The sequence below is a fragment of the Thamnophis elegans genome, chromosome 11, assembly GCF_009769535.1.
Source record: "Thamnophis elegans isolate rThaEle1 chromosome 11, rThaEle1.pri, whole genome shotgun sequence".
Classification (NCBI taxonomy): Eukaryota; Metazoa; Chordata; class Lepidosauria; order Squamata; family Colubridae; genus Thamnophis; species Thamnophis elegans.
In genome coordinates, this window is record NC_045551.1 from 23,053,757 (window position 1) to 23,076,745 (window position 22,989).

At 37.9% G+C, this 22,989-nt stretch overlaps 1 protein-coding gene across 1 annotated transcript in view; it reads right to left on the reverse strand.

Annotated features, from left to right (window-relative positions):
- Nucleotides 1-22,452, reverse strand: part of FRMPD4 (FERM and PDZ domain containing 4) — a 79,613-nt gene extending 57,161 nt beyond the window's left edge. Inside the window, exon 1 of the mRNA XM_032226758.1 lies at nt 22,406-22,452. Within this exon, the coding sequence (XP_032082649.1) occupies nt 22,406-22,440 (35 nt within the window). The 5' untranslated portion in view covers nt 22,441-22,452. The remainder of the gene's footprint in view (nt 1-22,405) is intronic.
- Nucleotides 22,453-22,989: the final 537 nt, after the last annotated feature.

The window sequence follows — 22,989 nt, forward strand, 5'->3', positions numbered from 1 at the left end:
GGCTCTATAGGCAAAATACAAATCCTAGGTGTTTGCCTGAGCTAAGTTAGGTTGACGTTTGAACTCCTCTGAGGATGATGCAATAATTCCTAATGTGGTTTAATGGTTTTTCCTGTTTGGATCTTGAGTGAGGGCTAAACCTATCACTCTGCCTTTCTTCTGACTGCTGCAGGGAATATCAAAATATCCTGTCTTGAATGGATTTTTGCCTGCAGTATTTGCTTTGCCTATGCATAGAGCTACCTAGATACTTGGCTTCTTTGAATAAACTCTTTATCTCTTAAGTGCTAACATCTGCTGAGGGCTATAATGAAAGACTAGTCTGCTTCCTGCCTCTAAAAACATGTTTCTCCATTTCTTATTTAGGAAAATATAATATTCTGCCTTTTTAAAAAACATTCCTCAAACTATTTCATTCTTCTAGGAGAGGGGTCGGTGGTGACTTTCTGCAGTATCACACAGGGTGTCTGGGAAACAAAAGGAGAAGGAAGTGCTATGTATAACCGTCCTGAGCTTCTGATAAAGAGACAGGATACACATCAGTCAAACAAACAATCCATAGGTGGAGATCAGCAATATGAAAAAACCAATATTTACAGGTAGATCTGGGCTCTCTTCTTTGGTCACATCAAGGAAAGAGAACCCTTTTCTATAAAGGTGTGTGTAATTATGGCTTATTTTACAACTAAACATAAATTCTATTTGTCTGCAAGTTCTCCATCAATACTTAAATCCTCTAAAATAATATCATTTTATAGTACCATATAAGTAAAAGCCATCTGGATGAGCATATGGCACAAGTGTAATAAAAAAAAAAGATTATCATGCCCAAACATGCCAAAGGCTATATGACATGTATAAATCCACATACAAAGGAACAGGAAAATAGAAACAAATCTACAACTATAAGCAAATAAATATTGCTTATAATTCGTAATACTGGGGTGGGGGGATAATAATACTTAGAATTAAAGCCTATGTAATTTTAATTGAGAGTGAGAGAAAAAGAGAGAGGGGGCACCCACACTATCTGAATTATAACACTAATTCTTTTCTCAAACAAAAATTGAATAGAATTTGGAGATCTACCAGAGATTTCAAATTGCCTGTCAACTAAGAAACTGACATTTAACAGTTTAATTATGAAAAAAAAATAGTGTATAACCTTGATTAGCTATGCAATTATTCTTCAGGGGACAGTGATAACGATTTGTAAATCAATAAAACTAAATAAAATTGTCTCTGAATTGCTCTTTCTCATACTTACTATCTGTTTATGATAAATACTGATTATCAAATGAGCAAAAGTTTGCATTAAATGCTTTACAAACAATTCATTTAAATTAAAGTTCAACTATTCATTTTCATTTTGACAAAAAAGTATAATTGGGAATGTGGAACAGTATTAAGAAATTCTGCAAATAATTTATTCTCAAATATCCTTCTGCTGCAACTCTATGTGTGACTATAGTCTGCATTTGATCACATATACTGTAGTGATTTATTATTACATGTGTATGTGTAATATATCTGTCACAGGGGTGGGTTCCTCCCGGTTCGCACCGGTTCATGCGAACTGGTTCGTCAGTGAACCCAGAAGTAATTAACTTCCGGGTTCCTAGCTCCTAGCCCCTGTCGCTGGGTGCCTGCAGGGTTTTTCTTTTTAAAAAATGCCTCTCCGGATGATCTTGAAAACCTGCAAGGTTGCTTTGGAAGGGGACATATGGGCAGCATTTCCCCCTGCCCCCCTCCCCGGGAGCCTGCAGTTTTAAAGCAAGCCTTTGCACAGTAAAGAAAATCTCACGAGCGAGAGAAGTTATTAATTGCTTTTACTGTGAAGTTGCGGAAGCTTCCGAGGCTGCAGGCAACCAGAGATGGGGTGGGGGAATGCCTCGCAGGTTTTCAAGATTGTCTGCAGAGAGGCGTTTTTTAAAAAGAAAATCCTGAAAAGGATTTGGAGAGATGGGCAGCTGGTCTTTGGTGGGGGGGAATCCCCAGAACCAGGAGCGCAGCCCATTCCCCCTCCCAAGAAGACCGTTTTCTTTTTAAAAACACCTCTGCAGAAGCTTCTCTGTGGAAGCTTCCAAGGCTACAGGCAACCAGGAATGGGGTGGGGGAATGCCTCGCAGGTTTTCAAGATCGTCTGCAGAGAGGCGTTTTTTAAAAAGAAAATCCTGAAAAGGATTTGGAGAGATGGGCAACTGGTCTTTTGGGGGGGGGAATCCCCAGAACCAGGAGCGCAGCCCATTCCCCCTCCCAAGAAGACCGTTTTCTTTTTAAAAACGCCTCTGTGGAAGCTTCCAAGGCTACAGGCAACCAGGAATGGGGTGGGGGAATGTCTCGCAGGTTTTCAAGATCATCTGCAGAGAGGCGTTTTTTAAAAAGAAAATCCTGAAAAAGATTGGAGAGATGGGCAACTGGTCTTTTGGGGGGGGGGGGAATCCCCAGAACCAGGAGCACAGCCCATTCCCCCTCCCAAGAAGACCGTTTTCTTTTTAAAAACACCTCTGCAGAAGCTTCTCTGTGGAAGCTTCCAAGGCTACAGGCAACCAGGAATGGAGTGGGGGAATGCCTCGCAGGTTTTCAAGATCGTCTGCAGAGGCGTTTTTAAAAAGAAAATGGTCTTCTTGGGAGGGGGAATGGCATTAAAAAACACCTCTCCGGATGATCTTGAAAACCTGCAAGGTTGCTTTGGAAGGGGACAGATGGGCAGCATTTCCCTCTGCCCCCCCCCCTGGGTGCCTGCAGCCTTAAAGCAAGCGTTTGCACAGTAAAGAAAATCTCACGAGCGAGAGAAGTTCTTAATTGCTTTTACTGTGAAGTTTCGGAAGCTTCCGAGGCTGCAGGCAACCAGAGATGGGGTGGGGGACTGCTGCCTGTCTTCCTCCTCCCAAAGCAACCTCGCAGGTTTTCAAGATCGTCTGCAGAGGCGTTTTTAAAAAGAAAACGGTCTTCTTGGGAGGGGGAATGGGCTACACTCAGAGGAGCCGGCGCTTGGGGCACCCTGAAACAACGCATCCCCGCCACCTCATTCTACTCAGCAAGCGGGGACATCCCATCTGTGCCCACTTCTGCTGCCACCACCTCCGCTCCCAAATGCAACTGTCAGCTGCGAGCAGGTGACTGAAGCTGCTGCTTGCAGTCATTTACGGCTGCAGATAGATTGTGCCTGTAGTGGGAAGCTCTTCGCCCTGTGAGAGCTCCTCTCCAGCACTCCTAGTTTGGTAACATCATCAGTGCTAGAAGGGAGTGGGGTTGGGGGGGGAGGAGGAGAAAGTTAGGACAAAAAAGAAAAAGATAAGGAGGGAGAGGACTGTGGGGTCCTTTGGTGTTCTCTGAACGTGGTAGTTTTTAATTAGTTTAGGGAATTTTTATTTATTTATTGTTTATAGAATGTTTATTACAAGAAATGTTATTCCTTTTTGCAAATGTTTTATTTGTGATGCAATATGTTGCTTTTAAGTGTTTAGACCAGGTTTATGTGTCTCAAAGTAGCTGCTTTTCTATGGGCAGGCCAGGTTTGTTGCAAGGCAGTGTGTTTCACCCTCCTTGTTTAGGTAATTCTGAGGTGGTTGATGGTTCTGTGAGTGCGTGTCCTTTATAATTTTCCACATTGCCTTGATGGTTTTTATTCCAGTGACTTTGTCTTTCCTGTTCTTAGGCTTAGGAAAAAAAAACTGGTTTCATTGGCAGTCTTTTTTTGGGGTGGGGGGGGGGATTTTTATTTTTTTGGTGTTTTCCTAGCACTGTCATAGTTTGTGGGTGTGGGTGGGTGTGTAATGTCCCGCAGTTATCTATGCATTAATAATGATCTAGTAATATTAATAATATCTAGTAATTAGTAATATCTAGTAATAACATCGTCTTGGCCACTCCCACCAGGTCACATGGGTGACAGGCCATTCCCATCCGGTCACATGGGTGGCAAGCCACTCCCATCCGGTCACATGGGCAGCAAGCCACTCCCACAAAGGAGGCCACGCCCACAGAGTAGGTTCAAACAATTTTTGAAACCCACCCCTGATCTGTCATATTATCAATAAACGTGTGCTATAAAAGTGAACTAAACTGAGAAAGAATTTCAATCTCACAAATATCCATCAGTAAACTCTGTTGAAACAGAAAAACACAGTACTGTATAGAGCAAAAATGGACAAAGGACTAAAATTGTAGGCCCTTTAATGTTTACAAAAGGACAAACATCAGATTTTTATTTGTAAGAAATTTGAGAGTTCTTTAACTCATATAATCTGCTCTTTTTCAACTGTAATCTCATTTTGGTTTCAAGATGCTATATTAATGAATTTTGGGGAATAGACCAATGTTCCCTCTAATTTTTTTTCAGTGTGAGCAGAAAAGTATAGTGTTTGAGCGGCATATTTTCATGCCTGAGCACCTGAATTTTTTTCACAGATGTCACCTAAGACAACAACAAAATCAGTATTATTTGAAACGCAAAGTTATGTTTATTCAAGGTACCTGCTTAATTAAAAGTGTTATATAATATCAGTATCACTTAACAACGCTCCTGCTTAGCAACCAAAATGTTGGCTCAGAAAGTCTGGCATTTGAAGCAAGCAAGTCTTAAAGCTGTTGTTACCAAGACCCTTGCACCCCTAACCCTTTAGGGAAAAAAACCCAGGGGTCTTCAAACGTGACAGCTTTAAGACTTGTGGACTTCAACTCCCAGAATTCCTCCCTGAGGGGAATTATATATTTGGACTGTTTCATAGTTACATTAGAGAACTACATTGTTAGAACTTAGCACAAAAGATACCTTTTATCTGAAAATCCAAATAGAGTAAACCTGCTATTATTCCAGAGCACTAATGTCATTTGTCCCAATCTGTTTTACGAGTCTGTATTAAAATAGATAGAAATATCTTCACTAAATTTTATAGATCTATATTTCAGGAACCTATCAGAAGTTAGGGCAAGATAAGAGTGGAAGAATGAATTTTGTTGCAGGTCATGGGGATTTTTTCAGCATCTTAAAAGTGGAGCGCATGTGCATTGAACTAGCAATACCCATTTAATAACAAAAGGAAATGGCTGAATTAAATTTGGTAAAGTTGCAAGCGAGCTGTAAAAAGCTTGTGGTTTTTAAAATCATAGAATCAGAAGGGATACTGGAGGTCTTCTAGTCCAGCCCCTTGTCCAAGGCAGGAGTCTTTATATCATCTGAGACAAATGGCCGTCCAGTCTTTTGAAAACCTGTAGCAAATGAATTAAGATTCCATTGATTTTAATTGTTCTTACTGTCAGATTTCTCCTTATTTCCAGCTTGAGTCTCCTTCTGACAAGTTTCCATTGCTTCTTGTCCTGTCCTCAGGTGCTATTGCTGCCGCCTCCTCCTCCTCCTCCAACAGCACCAACATATTTGCTGCCCAGCGCTGCGGCTGAGGTGAAGCCGCCAAAGCTCCCACTGGCGCCCCCGCAGCGTTGGGTGGAAATCCGGCAGTGCTGTTGGAGGAAGAGGAGGCGAACCAGCCTGCCACCGCCGGCCACCACCAGCCCCGCCGCTCTTCCCGCCCCCTTCCCAGCCCCACAGTCCAGCGGTCGCAGCAGAAACAGCCCCGGGTCTCCGCTGCCGGTCCCTGCATTTTCTGGATGGGGATCCCTTGGAGAGGGGATTCCTTCCTGCGAGACCCCGTCCAGAAAATGCGGGGAGCGGCAGCGGAGACCCGGGGCTGTTTCTGCTGCGACCGCTGGACTGTGGGGCTGGGAAGGGGGCGGGAAGAGCGGCGGGGCTGGCAGTGGCCGGTGGTGGCAGGCTGGTTCGCCTCCTCCTCCTCCAACAGCACTGCCAGATCCAGTTGTAGCCACCTGCAAAGGACTTCCACACGTTTCCTTTACAGAAATCTCTGCGCGGCAGATAGAAACTGCTGCGCGGGGTTTTCTTGCAACGTGCGCGGCCACGCAGCCGCGCACCTTAGAGGGAACAGTGGAATAGACATTATAGTTAAGGGTTTTCATATGATATTGAAGTATACTTCTAAAACATGGAATTTATTTCATACAAATGTTTAGCTTTATTGGGCAAGGAAAATAATATTATTTCAAATAATTGGAAATAAACTCCTGATATAAAGGATTGGATCCAGGATAGGAGGTTGTTATCTATTTGTCAAAGGGCTTTATATTCTAAAAAAGAGAAGATGAAGCAGTATGTTTCTGTGTCATTAAAGTTTGGGAAGCGTATAAGCAACTATATTTCAGTATTAATGCACTCAAGCAACTATCGCTAAATAAGCCAGTATTCTATTGTGCAGAAAAGAAACATATTGTTAAAGGGTAAGCAAATTTTGGATTATGCTTCTATACAACCATTTTTTATTGATAGAAGAGGAATAGAAATGTATAAACTATTGTTTGTTTTATATTTTTCTAGGCACTTTTTATGTTCTTACCATTGTGAAATCAGAGCTTCCAGCTTGTGGCATGACACAGAAATAGACTGTTATTCAGGTAAAAAAGAAAGGCAAAAGCTAATTATTATACAGCTACATAATAAATAAAAATGATTAATTATGGTCATAAACCAGCAGAAATCAACATACGCCTGTATAATTAACAATTAGAATTACTACCCTTCATGTCTAATGGTATTAAAAATTAATTTTAAGACAAAAACAGAAAAAAGATGCAACATAAAGTATTAAATACATTTATTTATTTATTTAATAAAGTTGTACACCATCACTCGGTGACTAATAAATTACACATAAAAATAATATACTGGTAAAAATAAAGTTAATATTAATTGTTGGGTAAGATCACAATTTAGAAAAGCAGTACTAGTCAGAAACTTTGTTAGGAAATAACAGAATAATAGAGAAGAGTTGGAAGGGACCTTGGAGGTCTTTTAGTTCAACCCTCTGCTCAAACAGAATACACTATATTATTTCAGACAAATGGTTGTCCAATCTCTTCTTAAAAACCTCTTGTCAGGGCTGCTTCACTTAATAACCAAGAAAGAAACTCCATTTTGCAGAATTAAGAGTACTTTTACTGGTTATAAGTAAATAGAAGCTAAGCAAAGCTGGATCTGAGATAAAAGCGCGCGCAAACATAGATATCAATGTATGACCCATACCCCTCCCCTTGGTAACCCCAGCCCATAGTCCAATCCAATTACTCCACAGGTGTCATGTGGGAGACATCTTCAAAAACCATCATCAGGTTGGTATGTCGGACAGTTGGCCTTGGTGGGAAACTCCTCTCCCCGCCACATGCGCAGTAGACAGTGAGAACAACTCCCTTCTTACAGTCTCTCCTGTACAGAATATTTCCCACACCCAAATACCATGCCCCCCCTCCCCGTTTCAATGGCAGCCGAAAAGCAAGCAGCAAAACAGAGGCTGATACCTCTAGTCTTGGAATATCCATAACTTCTGGAGGCAGGTTTTTCCACTGATTAATTGTTCTAACTGTCAGGAAATTAATGAGCTGTTTATCAAATTTGCCTCTGGCCAATGCTTAGCATGACACAACAAGATTACAAAGGGTTGGAAGAATAGGCTGAAAAGAACAACAGGCCCTTAACCAAGGAAAATGCAAGGGGAAAAGAAGGAAAATATCTAAAACACAATTATGGATGGGGAATTCATGATTTGAAAGCTGCACTTTGAAAAGGACTTGGGTAAGGTTACTGACTACAAGTTGCCCATGACCCAGCAGTATGAGACAGCTGCTAAAAGGACTAGCATTAGTCTGGGCTGCATTATAAAAGAAAATATTGCAGAATATTGACAGGTTAAAAAAGGCACAAAGGAGAATAATGTAGATGGTACAAGGGACATGACGGCATACTCTATTAGGATAGCCAATGGAACTTGGGCTATTCAATCAGAAACTAAAAAAGACTAAAGGAGGACATGGTATTATTGTTTAGGTATACAAAAGGATACTCAAATGTTCAGAAACTATTTTCCACTACGCCCAAAACTAGGATCAGAAATGATGAGCATAAATTGCAGTTACCTAAAATTTGTTTAAATGTAAGGGAAAGTATGAACAATATCCTCTTTTGAGATCTGCATTACCTGCATAATCTTTAAACCTTAGCTCCCCACTAATAGGCCACAGGTTTGATAAGAGCCAAGGTGGCGCAGTGGTTAAATGCAGCACTGCAAGCTACTGCTAGATCAGCAGTTCAGCGGTTCAAATCCCACCGGCTCAGGGTTGACTCAGCCTTCCATCCTTCCGAGGTGGGTAAAATGAGGACCCAGATTGTTGGGGGCAATATGCTGACTCTCTGTAAACCGCTTAGAGAGGGCTGAAAGCCCTATGAAGCGGTATATAAGTCTACTGCTATTGCTATTGCTATTGGTCAGATGGGCTTCGGGAGTTTGACAGGTTTGGGTGGGGGAAGGTTTGCTCCATGAGTAGACCGGCTTTTTATTATCTTTTGCTGTTTTAATTTTATAAAACCACACAGAGTTTTCTGGAATAAGATGGCAATAAGTTCAAAAGAGAAAAAAAAACAATCGTACAATTCAGCTTTTAAAAATTTAGACTGGATTCACTCCATGGCCAAAGTGCATGACCAGCTGTGTACCTTCTGTGCTAGTGCAATTATCTGAGGGCAATAGCTATGTCACCATTTTCCTTTATTTGCGTAAAAGTTTAAGGATGGCTAATGCAGTTCTTTGAATACTTGATATAATAGAGGAGGCATGAAATGTCCTACTCCAGGAAGTATGAAAAAAACACCCAATTTCTATTTTGACTTCAGAGGGTAAAAATCTATATTTCTATCCTACAAAGACATTTATGCAGAAGTTAAATAATAATGGGGCAGAGATGTAGTCCTCCTTTTTTGTTGATATAGAGAACATTAAATGACTGTAAAGGTTATATCTGACCTTCAGCTTTATATCTTCATGAAGAATAAAAAATATATGCAAATGAACATAGCCATGCATGCAAAAATAGCTTGTTGGACTTTGCATAAATGGCTACATAGATATTGCAAAAATATCATGACATTCTTAGGGACAAAACTGGTTTTTAGAATTTCAACTATATACATTTATTATTCATATAATTATAATTCAATAGGGCAATGCATTTTAATTCACTGAATTGGATCTGGTCTGAATCAAACCTAGAGAAATCCAAAGAAATGAATGGGGCAAGTTAGATTAAGATGTCATTGGCTTGGATGAACTTCTGTTCTGTCATTTTTCTTTTTTTCCCTTAAATTTATGTCTCACTGCAGTCTAAATTGTCACATATTATACACATTAGCAAAGCAATCACATATTAGCAAGGTATAGATGTAAATCTCCACTGGTTTCATAGACATATCCAAATCTAATTGATGCAAGTTCCCATTCATATTTAGGGTCTTGCCATCTCATTTTTTTTCTTTTAAACAAAATGTATGTATTTTGCAAATTGAACATATGAACAAGAAATACAAAATGCAGCACTATGGTATTTTACTTGGAAATGGGTCAGCATGCTATCACTTTATGTTTACAGAGATCTATGACTCAGACAAGTGAATTCAGATAACATCAAAATCAGGAGTGTCTTATGAAATTCAAACATATCAAATTTACATGTTTTCCCCAGTCACCTGAATATGCTACAGGGAACTGGAGTGCTATGTACACTCAGTTGGTGCTCCCAAGCTGCTTCTGTTCTGTTGGTCTTCCAAACTCTTTTTCCCCTAATCCTTCAGGCCATTTCAACAATGCCAATGTAATTCTCAGTAAAACAAGAGTTGTGCCAGCCCTGCTGAAAATACTTAATTTGCTTTTTAAATCATGATGCAAATGCTTCTGCCCCTGCCTGGGGCTCAGAGGAGCGAGGCAAAAAGAAAAGCAAAAGGAAGAACAATTAATCCTTTCTGTCAGTGTAAGAGAGTTGCAGCAATGTTTTGATCAGACTGTTTGAAGCACAAAATTAAAGGAGCATTTATGATTCTTAGCAGGCAGTTTCTCTGCAGTAAAATTAGCCATTCATCCCCATTATTTTGCATATAAAGGGGAAACAGGTTATAGTTGAACTATATGCCTCTACTGTCTGTTTTAAGTAAATAATTTGGAATACTAGACTACACTGAGAAGATCAGCAAAGCACTATCCATCTTATTTTGTTTTAACGATAAAATGAATATAAAATCGATAAAAGAAATGACATCCAAGGAAAGAATTTGTGATTGTGTTTATGGTTAAATTTTTTTAGATTTCATTGTTTATAATTGAAATCATGACAGGCAGCAGTATCTTTAAATTTTAAAATTTAAATCTAAGCAAGCAACTTATTTTAAGATGTCACCTGTTAAGGATTCTGAACGCAATTCTTTTTAAATTATTTTAGCATTCCACCGAACAATAAGTTGATATTCTTAGCATTCATTGCTCCTTTATTTTTGATTTCTTAGCTAATTACTTGTACTTTATTCATTGGAAGAATCTCATATTTTCCAGAGTGCTATGATTTTTGGTATTAGTTTAATATTAATTGTTCTGCTGTTCTGAGAGAAAGGCATTCTTAATAGGCATGTGTAGTTTTGGCCAAGTTGAACCACTTCTGACCTTGGGTGGTCAATTTTAGTTTGGTTAGGTCTGATTGGAACTTGGAATTCAAAGTTTATCATTTTAAGCAAACCATGCCCAAAGGCAGAGGATGCTAAGGCTGCCTTTGGAATAGGAGCAGTCAACATTCAAACGAGGAAAATGGATGCTCGACTAGAAGAACTGCTGATTGAATTCAAGAATATGCATTGGGATATCATTGTATAATGTGAAACATGATGAAAAGGTAATAATTTAGTTAAACTTGGGACTGGGCATTTACTATACATCAGAGGTACCGAAGATGAATGATGTGGTGGAGTTGGTTTTCCACATCAACTAAAAGCTGAAAGATTCTGTAGTAAAATTTGTATATCAGACACAGTAGCCCAATGCATAATTCAATTGAACAAACAATAAAAGCTTCAAACCATCCAAGCTTACATGCCAATAATAAGCTGTAGTGATGATGAGGTCAAAGAGTTTTACGATGTGGCGTACCTTCAAGACAAAGAAAAATGCCAATACAAAATACTAATGGGTGACTTTAATGCAAGAATAGGAAGAACAATATGACTGGCCCATATGGAAGTGGTGAATGAGATAATAGAGGCAACAGACTAGCAGATTTTGCTGAAGGACAGGAACTTTATATGATGAATTCATTTTACAAGAAAAAAGCTAGCAGAAATGGACATGGACAAGTCCATCTGGGTACACAAGTGAAATTGACTACATCGTGTCAAGTGATAAAACCATATTCTACAATTGTACTGCCAGCAATCATTTTAACGTTGGAAATGACCATAGAATGGTACAAGCTAAAGTAAAGATAGACTCATAAGAGTATATGAAAATGATAAAGATCTCACAAAAAACAAAAGTGTTAGAGGAGAACAGTGTTTTTGATATTAATCTTTCAAATCATTTTGTTCTAATGTAAGATTTGGAAGATATGAACATTATGGACCAAAATGAACAAATAATCAAAAACATCCTTACATCTGCTACATCTATTACACTACTGGAAAACTACTTAATACAGTCAAAAATTTCTGATGAAATTAATGATTTAATGAAAAAATGATGGACAATGAAGAATACCAAACATTTCACTAATAAACTGGAGTATGTTTAACTTTGCAAGACCATAAGAAAGTGTATCCAAGACTAAATGTGTCAGTTGAATGTGAATCTTGTGAAAAAGGGAATTGAATAGAAATCAATTGCATCTATTTAAATCACTTATGATTTGCAGATGATGATGTTCTCTTGACACAAGACCCAGAAGAGCTACAAAGACACATACAAGAGCTGCACAAAACAGGAGAACCATTTGGCTTAAAAATAAACCTGAAAAAGAGCCAGGTTATATTTAATAAACTCACTAAAGCAAGGAAACTATATATATTTGGAGAAGAACTAGACTTAGTAGGCCACTACAAACATTGTGTGCACAATTATTAGGCAAACTGTATTTTGGAGGATCAATTTTATTATCGAATAACTACAGTGCTCTCGGTCACTCATTTATTTATATCTGTTAAAGTGAGAATAATAAACAAACAATTCAAAATGTACAAATAAACATTTATGACATTTCAAAACAAATCAGTGACCAATATAGCCACCCTTCTTTTCAATAACAGTCATAAGCCTTCCATTCATGGAGTGTCAGTTTCTTGATCTGTTGACAATCAATTTTTCGTGCAGTAGCAATCACAGCCTCCCAGATGCTGTTCAGAAAGGTGTGTTGTTTTCCTTCATTGTAAATCTCCTGTTTAAGAAGGTCCCACAAGTTCTCAATAACAACAAACAGCTTCTTTCCACATGTAAAAAAAAAGAGTCAAGGAACCAATTGGTCCATTAGTGGGATAAAGTGGCAAGAAGGTGACAAGCAACAGGGAGAAAGTAGAATTAATTAATTTGCTTTTTGCATCTGTCTTTACACAAAGGGAACAAGCAGTCCAACCTATCAAAAACAGTACCATAAAAACGGATTAGGAACACAAATTAAAATAGGCAAGAAAATGGTAAGTGAGTACTTGTCCACCCTAGACAAGTTCAAACCACCAGGACAGATGGAATACACCCCAAGGTTCTGAACTGGCAGACATGATATCAGAACCACTGATCTATATCTTTCAAAGATCCTGGAGCACCAGTGAACTACCAGAGGACTGGAAAATAGATGATGTAGTTCCCATCTTCAAAAAAAGAGGAAAAAGTGTTCCAGGAAACTACAGACCTATCAGCCTGACCACAATACCTTGCAAGATTCCGGAAAAGATAATCAAGCGATGAATCAGTGAATAGGGGCAAACTAAGTCATGAGTTTGTCAAAAACAGATTATGCCCAGACAAACCTTATTGCATTCTTGACAAAGTGACAAAATTAGTGGACCATTTTAGTAACGTATTTGATTAAGTAGGCCACAACCTATTACTTGATAAGATAGAAAAATGTGGGTTAGACAGCATCACCACCAGACAGATTTGTAACTGGCTGACCAACCACACTCAATGTGTAGTCCTCAATGGAAATACAACTACATGGAGGGAAGTATGCAGTGGGTACCCCAAGGCTCTGTTTTAGGCCCCATACTCTTCATCAATTATTTGGATGGGGGGATAGAAGGGGAAGTCATCAAATTTGCAGATGACACCAAGCTGGCAGGAATACTCAACATTCCAGATGACAGATTTAAGATACAGAAAGAACTTGAGAGACTTGAGCATTGGGTGCTATCTAACAAAATGAAATTGAATGGTCAAAAAATAAGGTTCTACATTTAGGCAAGAAAAACCAAATGTATCTCATACAATAGTAGTAACTGTGAGTCAGATCTTGGAGACCTATTGTACAATCACTTAAATATGAGCTAGCAGTGTGCTGCAGTTGCCAAAAAAATGAACACAGTTCTAGGGATAGAATCAAGATCACGTGAAGTGTTAATACTACTTTACAATTCCTTGATAAGGATACACTTAGAATACTGCATCCAGTTTGGGTTGCCATGACTGAAAAGACAATGTGGAGATTCTAGAAAAAGTGCAGAGTAGAGCAACAAAGATGATTAGGGAACTGGAAGCTAAAACATATAAATTGCTGGAATTGGGCCTGGTTTAATGAAAAGAAGGAGTAGGCATGATATCATAGCAGTGTTCCAATATCTCAGGGGTTGCCACAAAGAAGAGGGAGTCAAGCTATTCTCCAAAGCACCTGAGAGAATGGAGAAGCAATGGATCGAAATTGATCGAGGAAAAAAATCAACCTAGAACTAAGAAGAAATTTCCAAATTCATCCAGTAGAACAATTTGCTTCTAGAAGTTGTGAATGTTCCAACAATGGAAGTTTTAAATACAAGATTGGGCAACCATTTGTTTGAAATGTACAGGATTTCCTGCCTGAGCAGGGGGTTGGACTAGAAGACCTCCAAGGTTCCTTCTAACTCTCCTCTCTTCCTCTCCTCTCTTCCCCCCTTCCCTTCCCCGCCTCTCCCTCTCCCTCTGCCTCTTCCCATCCCATCCCATCCTAATCCATTGGCCCCAATGTTTTATTACACTTAGTTGGGAATCATTCCCTCATTATAAACTTGAAGTCATGGGAACAAAGCTTTTGCCAATCCTTTTTCAAGTGCCTAGATATGTACCTAACATGATGCTGAGAAGGCAACAAAAAGTGGAGGTGGGCACTTGGCCTTAAATGCACACCTATTGGCTCAAATTCCACATTTTTTTCCATCAGTACCAATGTCACTGTCCTGATAGACAATTTCAGTCCACAGGTAACAAGCAATTTTGGGATAACCAATCAGTGATAATTTGTTACTTGAACAATTATTTCATTTGGAACACGCTCAGGCCAAAAAAATCATTAGAGAAAAGGTGTTAGATATAGGGTTCCAGACAGCTATATTCCAGCCACATTAAGGCTTGTATAACTTAATCCAGATGGAAACTTGACATGTACACAACTACTGTAGTCTCTCCTGTCAAATAAAGATCTTTTCTTAGAGTGAGCCATGGTGCTTTACCGTCTTCTAAAGCGATGTTCACTAAAGTCCTTAATGATTGAGAACCTATTTGTGCAGCAGAAAAGCTACTGAAACCACCACAATGTTCCTATTGTTAGCATGGTTGAGGAACTTTTTTTCTTCCTTTATTAATATATTTTATAGATCACAATGAAAGTTTTTTTCTTGATTTTTTTCTTTCCGATAAGAAACCATTTATTATATATGTTTGTATGTATGTTGTATGTTTATTATACTTGTATGCCGCCCTATTCCCGAGGGACTCAGGGCGGCTAACAAACAAGTGGGGAAGGGGGAGATACAAAAAACAAACAAGACAGAAACAAGATACAAAAAACAGATTAAAAGCTACACAACAATCACAACAATTCAAGTGGGGCTGGGAACTCATCAGCCTCAGGCCTGCCGGAACAGCCAGGTCTTGACAGCTTTGTGGAAAGCCTGAAGGGTGGTAAGGGTCCGAATCTCCACGGGGAGATCGTTCCAGAGGGCCGGAGCAGCCACAGAGAAGGCCCTCCCCCGAGGGTTCGACAGTCGACATTGTCTAGCTGATGGTATCCGGAGGAGGCCTAATCTGTGGGATCTAATTGGTCGTAGGGAGGTAATTGGCAGGAGGCGATCTCTCAAGTACCCAGGTCCAATACCATGTAGGGCTTTAAAAGTAACGACTAGCACCTTGAAGCGCGTCCGGAGTCCAACAGGCAGCCAGTGCAGCTCGCGGAGGATAGGTGTAATGTGGGTGTACCAAGGTGCACCCACAATCGCTCGTGCGGCTGCATTCTGGATAAGCTGAAGTCTCCGAATGCTCTTCAAGGGCTGCCCCATGTAGAGCGCATTACAGTAGTCCAGTCTTGAGGTCACAAGGGTGTGAGTGACTGTTCTGAGAGCCTCCCGATTCAGATAGGGACGCAATTGGTGCACCAGGCGAACCTGGGCAAATGTCCCCCTGGTGACAGCCGACAAATGACAAATATATGTTGCCAGATTCAGCTTGCTAGCAATTAAGATTCATAAGGATATCACTAAGGGTACAGGGCATGAGAAATGTATGTATGTATGTATGTATGTATGTATGTATGTATGTATGTATGTCTTGGCATATTCGGGTCTCGTGAATGAATATATATATATATATATATATATATATATATATATACATACATACATACATACATACATACATACATACATACACACCTTTAGAGGTGCCCTCTTAGTTAATATTATTAACATTAAAATGTTATAGAGAAAATGTAATATTTTAATACCATTGTACATACTAGTTTTTATTTATCTTGTACCTCCCACAAGCAGGCTATTATTCAAATGCCTGTAATTTTACTTCATTGTACCTTATGCAAGTTTAGGACTGTAATAAAAATTTTACTTGACCTGACTTTGAAAGATATTGGTCAGAATCCATAGGTCAGCATTTATTTTATCTGGATACAGGTTGAAGAGGCCAATGTGCAAGGCCGGGCAAGCTAACTAATCTGTTATTTCTGTAATTGTGTAAATTTCTCAAATGCCAGTAAAATATTGCTGACATGGAACATTTATAGCTCTTTGCTGCTTTTAGTTTAATAAGATTGCAGTTGTGTGCACATTTTTTTAAATAAAAGAGACTGTTAGAGTTTTTACTTGATAATTTATTCCGATAAATAAATGAGAAATGACATTTCTGCAACTGCCTTCCAATAATGATAAAATGGTCTTTTGGCAAAGCAGTCATCTATCATAGTACAACACTGTGCATTTAGCAATTCCTATTTATAGTGTGTTTGAGGCTAAAGCAATTTTTTAAAACTTGCCCTGTTGTAAGTATTATACTGCACAAATATATTCCTTCAATGGTACTTTGTAATTATTCTACATTAAAATAATTTTCCTTGCAAAGGAATGTTCATAGAGATATATTGTTGAACAAACAAATTATTCACTTCAGGGTCTAGGATAGCAAAAAAATAATCATGCAAAATTCTATCTATTGTAGAGCTATTCTGCCAATATTTAAATTATAATAGATATTTATACAACGAAGGCCTTCTATGGCAAAAAAAGAATCTTAGTTACTCTAAAAAAAAGGAATCTTCTGCTATAAATCTCTGACAAATTTCATTTCAGGAGGTCAGCCTCTGGCCGGCCATTCAGGTGTTGCTAATGGCAGTTTCAATGCAGCTCACTCCTAAATGCACTCCTAAAGGCACAAACCTAAATGTGTCCTGGGCTAACAAGGTGATCACCTTTTGCCACCTTCTGACAACCAAAATCAATGGGGAAGCAAGATTCACTTAACAACCATGTTACTATATTAAGAATTGCAGTGATTCATTTAACAACTGTGGCAAGAAAAGTCATAAATGGAGCAAAAGTCACTTAACAAATGTTTTGTTTAGCAACATATATTATGGGCTCAATTGAAGCTGGCACCATTAATGCAGCAATCCCATATCTTCCTTCCAATTATTATTGTTGTTGTTTGCATAAGTGCCATTTGAACAGAATCGGCCTTCCTCTCTGTTTTTACAAATGCACAGAATCTGCTTCCCAGTTTTCAGTCCTTCAATACAACATAAATGAATTATGAAGGCTCCCAAGGTGATAAAAAATATCAGTGGCAGATTGATAGCTTTTTTACTCTCCTGGGAGGTTCTATATATAACCCTTTTAAAATTCAACTTCTTAGTACTATAATTTTCTCCCTAAACCTTCATATAAATAATGATTTCACTAGCACGAACTCAGCTTTTTGAAAAGCACACTTAGATGCTTAAGTGATTCAGTGTGACTTGTCATAATGCAGTCTGACAGCAAACTGCTTTTGCTTTGACTCTGCAAGTAAATTAATCAAAACCTTATGAAGGACGGTAATACTAGCCTATGGTATCTTTAGCAGAGGCAGCTTTTGTTCAGCAGATGTCATAGCTTCCCACAGTGATTTCAGAATACAAATCCCACTTCAACCCCCAGCCATTTAAGCTACCAAACTAAGAAGAATCCACAAACAATGAACTAAAATGATTGTATCTGCAATTTCAGGTGGCCCTGCTCTTTAATAGAAATTTGCATGCTCTTGTTTTGTATGTTATACGCCTATTCCTTTGTCAGGTAAGGGTTATAATCCCTCATATCTACTTTTCTTTACACGATTGAGTGTATAGTTCTGAACGGGGTATATATTTTATTCTTCAAAAAATATATCCTCGCATCCCATATCTATGTTATTTAATGATTCACAGCTTATGTATGAAATGGCATCACTGTAAATATTACAAGGTGGTATGAAGAATCTGACTTGTTATGGACAGCTGGCAGATATTTTTTTAAAAAACAGCTTTAAGAAAAAACTTTTGCTTTGATTCTTTCAAGCTTATTTCAGGTTACAATGTTGCTGAACAAGAGAATTTATTGCTATTTCTCATAGTTGCAGCTGTTGCAGCGTTCCCATGGTTATATGATTTTGATTTGAACACTTAACAACTAGCTCACAATTATGATGGCTGCACCATCCTGCAGTCATATAGTTGCCATTTGTGACCTTCATTGCCAGTTTCTGACAAAGAAACTAAGCGGGCAGATATTTAGAAGTCATGGTCGTGTGATTAGGAGAAGATGCAACATGTAGGATTCATCTAGCAACTGCAGCTGCAGTCATTAGCAATAGCAATTAGACTTATATACTACTTCATAGTGTTTTACAGCCCTCTCTAAGCAGTTTACAAGAGTCAGCATATTGCCCCCAACAATCTCATTTTACTGACCTCAGAAGGATAGAAGGCTGAGTCAACCTTGAGCTGGTCAGGATCGAAGTCCTGGCAGTCAGCAGAATTAGCCTGCAATACGCATTCTGACCACAGAAAGCATGCCACAGCTGTTTATTTGTTGGGGTCACATGATGTCATACATTATAATTTAGCTATGGAATTGCCAGCCTCAATTACCACACTTAAGGACAACCTCAACATTACTTCTTCCAAAAAGCTCATGTTCTCCGTCTACATTAACAAAGCTCACAGAAAATGTCCATTTGGGATCACAGTTCTTAATTAGTGTGAAAAATATCTGATTACCTAAACAAATCCAAAAATAGTCAGAGCCAGCAAAAACACTTTAAAATATGAGGTTAATAGTAAGTTAACACTGGGAAAGAATCTACAGAAAATAGGAAATAGGAAAGATAGAATGGGAACTGTAAATAAATGAGAGGCAAACATTTTAGCTTTCTGATTTGTTCATTATTGATTTGAAACAAAAATTGATGAGTGTTTGTGAGCTCCAATGTTTTTAATGTACTATCGATGTTAGTAGCAATACAGAACAGTGACTACTTGTGACATGTCATTAATAATATAAATGGCATGCTTGTGAGAAATTGTGAGAATTGCATGTGCAAGAAACTAAAACAAAAACAAAATTCACTGAGATAAGTCTAGGATAGTTGCATGGTTTTTCTCGAAATACAGAAACAAAAAAGCAGCTAAATGATTGGATTACTTTATTATAAATAAGGCACTGGGAAATAATGCAACTTATTGTACAGTGTACTCCTTCAAAGTGGATCTCCGTGCAGTGAAGCATTACATAGACATCATTATGCACTTCTTTATGCAAGACTAGAAAACTAACCCAACATCCAGATTCACATGAACCATAGAGATACAAAACATTGTATACACTTGATTTGATTGATTTCTGTCAAATGGGTATTTATGAATATGAAGAATCTGATCTAGCAGAAATGCCTTGTAATGGAACAGATGGCTACACAAAGCTTTTAAGAGTTGCTTCAATTGACAAAACTTTGAATCACCTCACCAAAGCAGATTTGTGAATCAAAGAGAGGGACTCTTTAAAGCAACAAACTGAATGAGCTGGCTTTGAAGTGCTTCATATTCTCTTGAAGCCTCAAGGTATTTTGCCAAATCAATAATCAAAGGAATCAAAAATAATGACTCTTTCTGATCTTTGGCAGCTGAGGAAGTGTTTCTTTTTCAAACAAGTTTTGACAAATGTTAATATCAATGGAAATAATGTACAGTATTTTCTATATTTATTCTAAACAATATAAACTGATAATCTGAAACTGAGCTATCACTACTTTCTTGTTTCCTGATCTTTATCTTTTAAAGGGGTTTTTACTTGAATATGTTAAAAAACTATCATAGTGAAATCCCTATAAATATTCTGGTGTAACCCTAAATGATCCATATTCTTTAAAAGAAACATTACTCCTCTATTGACTGACCAATAGACTTAAGATACAAAAGGATATTGACAGATTTGAACATTGGGCACTATCTCACGAAATAGATTCGTAATGGCTGACCTACCACACTCAATGTGTAGTCCTCAATAGAACTGCATCTACATTAAGGGAATATGCAGTGGGATACCCTAAGGTACCGAGGTCTTCATCAATTATTTGGATGGGGGGATAGAAGGGGAACTCATCAAATTTGCAGACAACACCAAGCTGGCAGGAATAGTCAACACTCCAGAAGACAGACTTAAGATAGAGAAGGATCTCGACAGACATGAACATTGGGCACTATCTAACAAATTCAATAGTGAAAAAGTAAGGTTCTACATTTAGGCAAGAAAATCCAAATATACCTCACTTAATAATAGTAACTGTGAGGGGATCTTGGAGTCCTATTGGACAATCACTTAAATATGAGCCAGCAGCGTGCTGCAGCTGCCAAAAAAGCTAACCCTAACCCCAATTTAATGAAAGAAGAAGTACAGGTGAAATGTAGCAGTGTTCCAATATCTAAGGGGTTACCACAAAGAAGAGGGAGTCAATCTATTCTCCAAAGCACCTGAAGGCATGACAAGAAGCAATGGATGGAAACTAATCAAGGAGAGAAGCAACCTAGAACTAAGGAGAAATTTCCTGACAGAACAATTAATCCAGTGGAACAACTTGCCTCCAGAAGTTGTGAATGCTTCAACACTGGAAGCAGTGTTTTTTTAAGAATAGATTGAACAACCATTTGCCTGAAATGGTATAAGAGTTCCTGCTTGAGCATGGGGTTGGACTACAGACCTCCAAGGTCCCTTCCAACTGTGTTATTCTGTTCTGTTCTATTTTCATCAAATTTTCAAAAGGAACAAAGTAACTGTACAATTTTTAGAACCCTTATAACCATCACAAATATATTTTTTAAAATTAGTCTTTTTAATAATCCACTGGCTCATATCAAATCTCAAATTTCCTATTCAAGTAAAGATTGATTTGTATATATATTAAGTAATAGTATGGGAAACATTTCTAATATATGCTTGACATGCTGCTTTTAAATTCAAAATGATTTAAATTCAAAAGGTACTGGAAACTTTTCTGAAACTGCTCCAACCATTCAAATTATTTCTGAGATTGAAATGACCCATTTTCTAGCTCAAAGTACCTGTACTGAATTCCAAACTGAATTGCTCTCTGACACACTTGCAGAATATTCAAACAACATCAGAGGGCTTGTGATAAGATTAGAATAAGGCACTTCAAAATCAATGCAACTGTTTTACAGACCTCTGTGGAGGAATTCGAGTATTACCCTGAAAGATGTCATATTCTGTGGATCTTTTGATGACTTCAAGAGGAAGTTATGACGACTTAGAAATTGCCTTCTCCTTCTCCATGTCCTTATATTTCATGAAGAAATTCCATTCATTGCATTATTAACTTCAAGCCATTATGATAATGAACAAACATGCTTTAAATCAGTGTTTCCCAACGCTGTTGACTATGTTGATTAAGGAATTCTGAGTCGAAGGCCACATATATTAAAGTTGCCAAGGTTAAGAAACACTGCTTTAGATTGAAAACACACTCCACATTTGGATTACATGGGTCACTTATTGTTTCAAAAATATTAATAAAGAAAAAGTTGGAATAAAGCTTACTGTACATATTGGAGTGCTCTTATGCTCTGTGTTTAGATACTCAATAGTTAGATCTAGTTATATCTCATTTTGTCCGAGAACTAAGAACTTGCTCTTGTAGAACAGGAACATGAGTGTTAGGGGAAAAAATAGTTTGACTTTTGAGATTATCTACCAGCATGTTTTGGCGTTTGATGAACCCCAGAGGACAACCCCCCCCCAAAAAAAAAATCTCCCAAAGGAACACAAATCACACAGGCAGCCTTCTAGAACAGAAGCCTTAAAAATGAGATGATGTAACATGTATTTTCCCTTTAATTCCATCCTGAACATCATCTCACTTATTTTCTCTGTTGCTTTTATCTATGTGCTTCAATAGAGATTTGTTTTATATTAAAGCGCAGAATGGAAGAGTCTTAGCAGCACTCAATTTCAGACAATAATTTTTAAACCCTAGTTCTTCAAATCAGTGACATTTATTTGGAAATAAGCAGCAGTAACACACACATACCAATTTAATCTATTATTTTATATTTGAATGCAACAAATCTTCACCATTATGTTGAAGTTATTTCTGAATATTTAGAAAATGCCCAGAAGGCATTTGTTAATTCTTTTTTAAAAGGGGCAGCCTTAGGGGAAAAATAATCTGCAAACAAAAAACCATTTTTTTTATTGTTATTATGGCAAATGAAAAATAACTGTGGAATTCAAATTTCATTTGCTATATTATAGACAGGGGTAACAATATTTTCATATTAATATTACTTTGATATGTTCTTGGTGTTTATGTTAAATATGTACTTCCCTGTCTAAATATCAAACAAATGTATATACTTCCTTTGGTGGGATAACCTGATTAGGGAGCAAATGAAAGATCAGTATATATTCATGCTGGGGCTTCAGCTCTCTGTAGCAGTTTTTGCACAAAATTCATCAAATTGTTGGCAACCTTACTTGTAGTAGTCTCTCCCATCTCTGTTTGCCATCATTTCCCAACCATAGGAAGATCCCTGGTTCAAGGTCCAGGTTCCTGAAGGAGGAGGCCAGCCTGAAGACTTGGTCCTGTGGCTAAAAAAGGTAATTTATTAGAATATAATATTAATCATTTAATCCAGTATTAGATTGTATGTAGCTACACAGCCTCGGCTCACATACCAAGTTTATCATACTACAATATGTTAAGCTATAAATACATTTGCTCCATTCCATCAGATCGCTCAATTTTAAATTTCTAATTTATGATGCTTCCAGGCAGTAGACTATTACCATTTCTAAACAAAAGGTATGGCACAACTATTTTTTCCTTCTTTGACAAATATTTCCTAGAATGAATAAGTGATAGAAAGACTGATTACAAATAAGATATGATTATTTATAGAACCCTCATCACAATTATTCAAGGAAGTATCCTTACTGTTTAAAAATTAAATTAACTTTCCTAACTTCTAACTACTTCAACTACTTCACATCACTGCTACCATATTTTGAATGGTTCATGTCAGTAGATATAGTTCATACTTTTTTAAAATGAAAATTAT